At 39.4% G+C, this 9,758-nt stretch overlaps 1 protein-coding gene across 4 annotated transcripts; it reads left to right on the top strand.

The window, feature by feature from the left end:
- Positions 1-264: 264 nt before the first annotated feature.
- Positions 265-2,192, top strand: LOC147607833 (remorin-like). Of its 4 annotated transcripts, none has more exons than XM_086789775.1 (6): positions 265-603; positions 681-761; positions 920-1,007; positions 1,115-1,196; positions 1,629-1,860; positions 2,003-2,192. In XM_086789775.1, the coding sequence occupies exons 1-5, from the start codon at positions 507-509 to the stop codon at positions 1,824-1,826; spliced, it is 546 nt and encodes a 181-aa protein (XP_086645901.1). In that variant the 5' UTR covers positions 265-506; the 3' UTR covers positions 1,827-1,860; positions 2,003-2,192. The 4 variants fall into 4 exon arrangements, with proteins under 4 accessions (XP_086645901.1, XP_086645899.1, XP_086645900.1 ...); XM_086789773.1 differs by having other exon boundaries at positions 678-761; XM_086789774.1 differs by having other exon boundaries at positions 1,629-2,192.
- Positions 2,193-9,758: the final 7,566 nt, after the last annotated feature.

Here is a 9,758-nt window from a genome sequence, read left to right as displayed (position 1 = left end):
AAGATAAGGACATGGAAGGGCCCACGTCGGACGTGACCAAGCAAAAAGGTCCGACGTGGAGGGTGCCAGGTGTGCGACAGGTAAGCAAGTGACGGTGATTTCGATACTGTACAGTAAATCCGGAGCACGTAGTAAATCAAAAAAATATAAAAAAAAGTACATAATTGTCAATTTTCTGTGGGTCAAAATATAGCAAGTGCTTCTCTTTTGATGACAGCTCAACCCCCCCCCCCCCATTCATTTTTCCTATTTTGTTATTTTCGCAGCTCTCTCTTTTCTGCTCAGCGCGTCCCCTTCTCCATTTTTGCTGTTGAACTGTGCTAGCCAGAGCCAGAGCCAGAGCCAGAGCCAGAGCCATAGCCATAGCCATAGCCAGAGCCAGAGCCAGAGCCAGAGCCCGAGCTAGAGCTCTAGCCTACGCACCCCTCTCTGCTTTCTTCTCCTTGATCGTCGTAGGTTGAATCTGCCCCTCATCTCAGTCAGAGCTTAGTGTTTCAGCCTTGTCCATGGAAGCAGAGCAAACAGCCCCCCCTCCCTCTCCCCCCCCTTGCCCTCCCCCCCCTCCCGTAGAAGAATTCACCTCTAAAGCAATAGTTCCAACAGGTAATGCTCTTTTATCCCCCCTATTGAGCTTCTAATTTGTCAGATTTGATTTCTAATGAGGATGATTACCGCAGAAGAACCCCCAGAGGCCACCTCAGCAAGCTCCAGCTCCCTGGCAGTATTAAGCACTGGAGAAGCAGCTGGGTCCAAGGACAGAGGTATTTATTTATAGACTGCTCTCCATTTAGCTTTCTCAAATTGACATATTTTCATCTGAATTTCATGCTGCTATTACTTTTTTTTTCCCCCCCTTTTAGCTTTCATGTGCCTTTCAGCAATTATGTTAATCAAATGCTAAGATGTGGAGTGATTGCAGATGAGGCCCTTGCCAAAGTCACTCATGACAGAACACATTCTCACATTAGAGCTTGGGAAGAGAATGAGAAATCAAAATCTGTCAACAAGTATAGATCTCTTAGTTGGTTATTTTCTCCTATGCATTTAGCGCGGTTTCGGCCCGCATGTTTTGAGAATTGCAATGTATGTAGCCTAAGTTTTGCAAGTTTTGCAGATACAACAAGGTGATTGCCAAGATAAATGCATGGGAGAACACTAAGAAGGCCACTGCAGAAGCCAATCTCAGGAAGGAAGAGGTAATGGTTTTGCTTAAACAATATTTAGGGGTTTTACACATCCTTTCCTCCCCAAACCCACCACCCACAACACCCATGCAGAAAGAGCGAAACGCGGTCGGTCATGGGCAGCCGGTATACATTGGTGGGACTTCTCCCCCCCAGCGTGCACATGCACAGAGAACCCGAAAAGCGGGCGATCATGGCAGCCGATGTACACTGTTTCCCCCCCCCCCCCCCCCCCCAAAAAAAAAGAAAAAGAAAAAGAAAGAAAATCATGATTGGGAGGGCCTCCGCCCCCGGAATGGTTTGTTTGTGTGATTAGGGTAAGTTTACAGGAAGCTATGGAAGAGAATTCAGATTTAAAGTTTGCAGGAAGCTATGGAAGAGAATTCAGATTTATTGTTTTTGTTTGTGTTTAAAGGCAGTCTTATTAAGCATGGGAATTTGCAGGAAGCTCTTGAGAAAAAGAGGGCGGCATACGTGGAGAAGATGAAGAACCAGATAGCAGCAGTGCACAGATCTGCAGAGGAGCAGCGCGCTATTGCAGAGGCAAAGAAAGGCGAGGAATTTGTGAAGGCCGAGGAGTCGTGTGCAAAGTTCCGAGCATCCGGCCAAGCTCCAAAGAAGTTCCTCTGCTTTGGAGCCTAATTGTGGATGGGCCTAGTAGCTTCTTCAAGAAAAGGTAAGTACTCTGTAAAGTATGTACCAAAGTACAGGAAAGTGTGTGGGGGGCACTAGTGGAGGGAGGCTTACAGGCTCAAAATATTGAGATCCATTAAATATCTATTCAAAGGTTTCACATCATGCAGTCTTTCTCATGCCAGATGGTTCATAGGATCTTCATGGGAAGAGCAAGGCATTTCATCAATAACTTGTAGAGAATGATTCTTAGCATGGGTGAGGTAAGGTGTGGATTAAGGGGTTTGTTATTTTATTCTTGGTTCTTATGCATACTAGGGCCTTTGTATCATTCTTTTCATAATATTTGATAAAATGGGTGATTATCTTTTTCTTTGGGCTTTTGTCTTTGAGAAAGAAATGTTTCCCTATCCAATTCAAGTGAACACATGCTCTTTGATTCAAAACTTGCTTATGTTTATTAGTTTTTGTGAACATATAATTGGAATCAACTTAGGCTACTGAATTATCTTATGATTGTCAACAAGCTTGTATCCTTGGATCCTAGTTGAGCATTTCAAGTGTTTTTTTTTTTGGGGGGGGGGGGGGGAGGGAGAGATTGATTGATTCAGATTTAGATTTTTAACATCTATTTGATTGTTGAACTAAGTGAAAATTACTAGTTTGTTGGTCAAAAATTATATATTTCATGGATATAATTATCCTAAAACTCACCAAGCTCGCGGTCAAAATTGACCTTTCTTGATCCTTGTAAAAGGACCTCACATTTTTGTTTTTTCTAAGGAGAGTACATGGATTTTTATCAAAGTGTTTGTTTCCTTGCCAAGGCTCGAGTTTAAATTTGGCATGAATCTGTATTGTAGGTTTATAGTAGCAAACACGTTAACCCCCAATACTTATAGTAGCAAACACGTTATCCCCCTAGATGAGGTCACATGAAGGTGGAGCAATAAGGGACACCCTCAAGGGGTCCATACATGGTAATTAGATTACAAAATTTGGTATGATTGTCAAGGAATTGCATGCCATTCAAGGCTAAGGCCATTGAAGTACGTATCTTAAAAAATAACATTGAGTGATTAATCGCAAAAAGATGCAAAAGAAGCGTCTCTAAAGTTGGGAAAAACTTGATAGGCAAGGGAATTTCAATTCTCTTGTTAAATTATGCACAGGTTTGTTTGGAGTGTTACTTATCTTCTCATCTACGTAAGAAGAAAATCTCAAGGCCCCTAGCCTATCCCTCAACATGGAAAGAAAGAGAATAAAAACAATGAAGACCAGCATTAGACAACTCACAAAACCAATCAGTGAAGAACTATTCCATGAGGTTAAGACATTTTGAAGAAGACCAAAAGGGAAGAAATTTACTAAAGTGATTAATTATTGCCAAGAACTTACTAAAATATTAAAACCATGTCAATGATCTTCAGTCGTGCAACACTTTGATACCACTTTGTGAAGTGGTTGTGAATGGAACCATAGACATTGTTACAAATTACCAACAAAATAAGAGTACTTCCCGATGTGCCTCATGGGAGAAGCTAAAAATTGGAATGTGAGTTTCCTAATTGCATCATAAACTTGGAATAAATTTTGTAAAGCCTTCCTCATGAGGTTCCAAACTGTAGCTTTTCATTGCTGTGAGTCCAACTTTGTGAAGTGGAAAGAAAGAAGGATAAGGTTGGAAATAACATTAAAGAAAATTTCCCCCTTATTTACAAGCATCGAATAGATGAGAAGTTGCATGATAGTGGTCTCAAGAGGTACTTCATAGTATCAGGTAGAGGATTAGGAAGTAAGCCAAGAGGATGGAAGAAGTAGAAGCACCCATAATATTGGATTAGTGTAGCAAAATGAAGCTAATTCAATGTAAGTATGATAATCCTTAAGACCATGGCAAAGGTCGCTAAGGAGTTAATGTCAATGGTGCAATAATAATGAAAGCTAAGTGACCTAAAGGTCAACTCACCTTTTGAACATGATGATGCATGGTGTTTAATCTCCATTGGAAACTACATAGCCAATGAGTATCCTTGCTCAAGGGTGAGAAGAGACATTTGCAAATTTAATGAGGGTCCTTGCTCAAGGGTGAGGTGGGAAATCAAAACAACCAAACTTACATTTATGAAGACACAAGGTAATCCATTGCTTTTTGGACATAACATTAAATAAAATTTCCCCCTTATTTACAAGCATCGAACATATGAGAAGTTGCATGATAGTGGTCTCAAGAGGTACTTCATAGTATCAGGTAAAGGATTAGGAAGTAAGCCAAGAGGATGGAAGAAGTAGAAGCACCCATAATATTGGATTAGTGTAGCAAAATGAAGCAAGTTCAATGCAAGTATGATAATCCTTAAGACCATGGCAAAGGTCGCTAAGGAGTTAATGTCAATGGTGTAATAATAATGAAAGCTAAGTGACCAAAAGGTCAACTCACCTTTTCAACATGATGATGCTTGGTGTTTAATCTACACTGGAAACCACATAGCCAATGAGTATCCTTGCTCAAGGGTGAGAAGAGACATTTGCAAATTTAATGAGGATCCTTGCTCACGGGTGAGGTGGGAAATCAAAACAACCAAACTTACATTTATGAAGACACAAGGTAATCCATTGCTTTTTACCATGGTCCATAGAGAGCTCAAGTGCAATCTCCAGGGCTACTTGTTGGAGTGGAGATAAAGGTGGCAACACACATACATGCAGCAAGCAAGGAAAGAGAGAAGCACAACACTCAAAGTAGATTGATGAGAATGAGTGAAGTACTAGTGATGTGACATAATAAGGTCACTTACACACACTGTGTACACACACACTTGGGGGAGAAAACCTCCTAAGGAAGTAAAAAGTGCCCCGGCCCATTATTAGCCTACGTCCACACATCACTTTCCTATAAATGGCTACAATCCCTCCTGTAGTGACATATACAAGGATCATAAGGCTGATTAATCCCCAAATGGCAATAAGCCCAAAGCTTTACAAAAAGACCAAATGGTGATAAGTCCAAAGCTTTGCAAAAATCCCAAATGGCAATAAGTGCAAAGCTTTGTGAAAAGCTTTGAACTTCTCTCATGAGATTGCCATCATGAACATATCTGCCACATCATCGTGTGTGTAGAGACATAAGCTAGGTTAATCTCTCTTGTAATGAGCCTCTGCCTCACCTAATGATAATGTACCTCAATGCACTTTGTGTGAGCATGAAACACTGGGCTCCTCACACACCAACTAATGCAATCTAGATGTTAGTGAAGATGGAGGTGGGGAACTATTGTCCACCAACAGCAAGGTTTGCCTAAAAGGCATTGCCCAAAGGCATCTAAGCCTTACACACTACACAATCACTATAAAAGCTGCACTATACTACTTAGCTTCATAGCTCAAAGTGGCCACCTTGCTGAGCCAAAATATACATGAATCACCAAGATGAAAGTAAAAGCTGTTAGTGGACACTCACGTGTCATAACATGCAGCTAAATATCACCCCTCTTTAGTAAAGAATGGCCAAGTATCAAAACACTTGGTTGACAGCCTTCTTCCAAAGCTTGCTTCTGGGACTATGCATAAACTTGCGTAACTGGGAGATCCTAAATTGAATGTCTAGCCTCGTATTATATAGATAAACGAGACACCCAATAGCTTGTTGATAAAGTGATGCATTAAATGGTTCACCTACATCCTGGAGACTAGGCTTGTCTCATGTCTCTACTAGTGTAGCAATAAGCTTAGAGGCTTCAAGACCAAACCGTGTAAGCAGTCTACGTATGTACTTTGATTGTAGCATCACAATATCATCATCACATTATATACACTTTATGCCCAAATAATAATGCAACGAGCCTAAATCTATCATCTCAAATGACACATGTAATCCTTGAGGGCTACCTCATTAGGGCATGTGAGTAGCATGTCATCAATGTATAAAAAAAGATGACCAAAAATCAACCTTTACTCCTCTCTACATAGAGGCTAATCTCAATTGGACTATTGCAAAAATGAAGTATGTATTTATCTTCTCATACCATGCTCTAGGAGTCTACTTAAGGCCATATAAAGCTTTTCTTATCTTGCATACTTTAGACCGTTGTCTGTTCTCAACAAAATCATGAGGCTGAGATACATAAACCTCCTCATGCAAATCACCATTCAAGAAGGTAGTCTTGATATCCAACTGATGTATATTCCAACCATGATGCGTTGCCAATGCAATAATACGCTTGATTATAGTCAAATGAGTCATGGTGCAAAGGTCTCCTCATCATAATCTATGCCTTTCTCCTAAGCATAACCCTTTGCTCAACAAGCCTTGCCAAAGCTACCATAAGATTTACGCTTAAGCTTATAAACCCACTTTGTACCAATGGCCTTTTTTCCATAAAGAAAATCCTTTAAATACCAAAGTATCATTTTTTAGGATTGAGTTATACTCATCCTACATGGCTTGCATTATCCAATTATCATTTTCATGTGCTTGCTCAAACGAAACATGTTACTCTTCATTGCATATACTGGCAATGAGAGCATGATCCACAAAAGAAATCAATGCATGATGAGAACTTGCATAATGTCACATTGTACGATAGCGAATTTGTACGCCTATCAACAAATCTAACTAGGCTTGTCCTAGCAATGGTAGACACACAAAGTTCTTTTTAATGCATGGAATAAACAATAATTTTGAGAGAGTGATCCCATCATTTTCAGTAGCAAGCTCAACCTTACCAACTACTTTCATTGGATATGAGGAGTTGTTTGCACATGTAACTGTGCCTTGAGGAGCACACTCAAGGGTGGAAAATAAATCAAAATCACACTGAGAAGTAATGTGCGAGATGGAGTCTTTAATGTTAACTTAGGTCTTCAAGTTTAATCTTAACTAAAGAAAGTAAGAAGCTGGAGGATCCCATGCATTCCAAGAAATTCTATGAAGGTAATTTGACTATAGACTTGCCTAAAGCCATTACGTAAGGATTCCAAGGAAGGCATCAATGATGGCCTTGGAAAGAGCCAAGAGGTAGATTTGGCATTTCTAACCAAGAGGTAGATTTGGCATTTCTTATCATAAAGGAAGGACTCGAAGTCAATCTATGTGGGAGAAGATTTGCTAGATGATATGATAGAAGAGCGGAAAGGCTATAATGATAGAGGATGTTTGGCCTTGGAAAGAGCCAAGAGGTAGATTTGGCATTTCTTATCATAAAGGAAGGACTCGAAGTCAATCTATGTGGGAGAAGATTTGCTAGATGATATGATAGAAGAGCTTAAGGCTATAATGTTTTGCATAGAGACTTTGGGTTATTGGACCTTGCCCTCACATTTGACATGTATAAAGTTTCAATCACTTTAGACCTTACTATTAGAGTTGACCTTGAGCTAGCCATGGGTGTCCCAAGACATCACACCAAAGCTAGCTAGTGGATTGGAAGCAAAAGAATGCAAATGCATTAAATACCATTGTCACTATACTCACATATAAGTGTCTTAACTTTGATTTACCACACCAAGAGTGTAGTAGATGTGCAAAAAATATTGGCACGTTCACCAAAATGGGAACACTTGTGTCTTGCACCACAAGGGAGAAGAAGTGTGGAGCCCTAGGAGAACATCTTGTATGGTGCTCGGAATGTAGTGTCCTCAAAGTTAATGATTCTATGGGATGGGAACCATTACACTTGCTCATAGTATTCAAAGATTTCCTAGATGATGGTTGATGTCAAAGGCAAGCCCACCAATTGTATGTGATTGGGCAGTCCAAGCTAGGGGAAGGCTTAGATCAAAGCTTTGATGAGCTTGAAGATCTCGTAGTGGAATGTCTAGGTCCAAGACCTTGTCATATGTCTCACACTAAAAGCACTCCATGGTCCAGATTATAAAATCCATGATCTCATGTGGTTCTCTAGGGGGAGGGATGAGTAGGAAGTTGTAGAGCACCTTCCCTCTTGTCTCTTTCTTTTCCTTATAGAAGTCCTCCCAGAGAACGCTCGATATAGAGAAGTAGAGATCTTCTTTAAAAGAGCTATAAGGTAACACACTGTATGTGATTTGTCTACAAGAGATGTGGAGACTTCTGCAAGGGGGCCCAACATGGACCAAGATACATGTGATGATTCTATAATGGTGGAACTAAACATTCTTTGGGGAGACCATGAAATAATTACAATAATGGCCACTGGCCATTAGCCTTTCTTAGACGAGAGATTTCCTTGAATTTGACTGACCCTTCTACTAATTTTTATTTTAAGTCAAATGGTAAGAAGTTGAGGAGTAGATTTGAGAACTCCTTCACCTGCACATAGTGTATCACCGCCACATCATAGAGATTGTGGATGGATGTAATTGATAATTTACTGTATGCTAATAGTTTTGGTCTTTCCCAAATTTTTGATTTTCTTTTCTTTGTAGTCAAAAAAGTCATCAAACCATGTGATCTATAATAAACTTTCAAATGCAATAAAGCTTTGTAATAAAACCATGACATATAATCTATCATGACTATCAAATTCACTAAGAATTTGTAAATTAAAAAAAAAGCATAGGTCATGAAATCTAAAACATTATAATCTATACACTGGGTCTTGATCTGTTCCAATGTTTTGTTTTTGAAACTTGGATTTCTTTTTAAGTCCATATTAGGGAATTTGAAAAAATCCATGCATTGTGGAAAAAATGAAATTGATATCTTTCAATTAATTTTGGTAATTTTGATGAATTTGGTAATTTCATTAAATCTGAAAGAGAAAGTGTTGCTACTCAAGGTTGCTAATAACACATATGGGGTGTTTACAAACACCATTTAAGCTACAGTGTAGCCAAGAAAATATCCATAAAATTTTAAAGAAAAGTATAAAAAACAATCAAATTCTAAATAGTAGGAGAAAAACATGTACTAACTCATAAACAAAAGGTGACCAACATAGATCCAACTAGTACTGTAATGATCTAAACTCGCTGGCCTTTATCACAATCCTCGAATGTTGCCAAACTCTCCTTTGCCTTAGCACACACATTTGCTCGAATCTTAATTTTTTGTGGCACTTTTTGCTCCTTAGTGACCCACGCAAAAACTATCGTGTTTGATAGTTCCCAACGCATAGGATCCTTCTTGTTACACATCTAGAATTTGTTCCAACAATCTCTATAGACCTCATCATCACACTAACATTTCTCTTTTTGTATACTGGTGCCCAATATTGTATTAAAATCCTCTTGTAGTTTTTAGATGTTCTGTTGGCATCTATGTTACTCAGCGCGCTACACCCAACCATATAGGATATATTGGTTTTGATGGTTGAATAAGAACAAAGTCTCACTTTCTAACATCAACCATGGGCTGAAAAGCTTACTTTGGCCTTTTACTTTGTGGTCCACAATAGTGATCATCAAGTTCCTACGATCTTAAGAATTCATCAATAGTTGTGTCATCCACATGTGTGCCTAGAGTTCTTGGCCAAAAGTTTTGATAGACGCCTCCCTAGTGCCTGAACCATGGCCTCCCAGTATTCAATCACTGGGCTGATGTACAAGGTGAAAGCTGCATCAAATCGTTGAACATTAGCCCATCTTTTCCAATATCATATGTAATCCTTAATTCCTTTTACCACCTCTAAGTGATCTTTAATGTACTCAAACATTGGAAAACGACACATGGAACCCCTATCGGTAGTATTGTGTTACCATCACTATTCTTCTTCCATAATTTAATACCACTATCCTTTGGCAGCCATTCAATGAATTTAGGATGCACTTTATATTACATTATTGAAACCTTTTCCTGCATGAAGAATCTAAATTATAATGGTTTTGAGTGCCTCACTAGCACATCTTGTCCATCAGACAAGTACCCCCATCAATGAATCCCTTGAAGAATCTAAATTGTAATGGTTTTGAGTGCCCCACTAGCACAATGTCATCTTGTCCACCATCAGACAAGTACCCATC

Source organism: Cibotium barometz, chromosome 54, assembly GCF_041138505.1.
Source record: "Cibotium barometz isolate CiBa-2024 chromosome 54, ASM4113850v1, whole genome shotgun sequence".
Classification (NCBI taxonomy): domain Eukaryota; kingdom Viridiplantae; phylum Streptophyta; class Polypodiopsida; order Cyatheales; family Cibotiaceae; genus Cibotium; species Cibotium barometz.
The sequence above is the reverse complement of the archived record's forward strand: the minus strand, read 5'-3'. Positions and strand labels throughout refer to the sequence as shown.

Coding starts and splice junctions, on each gene's coding strand:
- LOC147607833 (XM_086789773.1), top strand. CDS start 507: ATGGAAGCAGAGCAAACAGCCCCCCCTCCCTCTCCCCCCCCTTGCCCT. Junction 762..919: donor AGCTGGGTCCAAGGACAGAG/GTATTTATTTAT, acceptor GAGTGATTGCAG/ATGAGGCCCTTGCCAAAGTC. Junction 1,197..1,628: donor CCAATCTCAGGAAGGAAGAG/GTAATGGTTTTG, acceptor GGGAATTTGCAG/GAAGCTCTTGAGAAAAAGAG.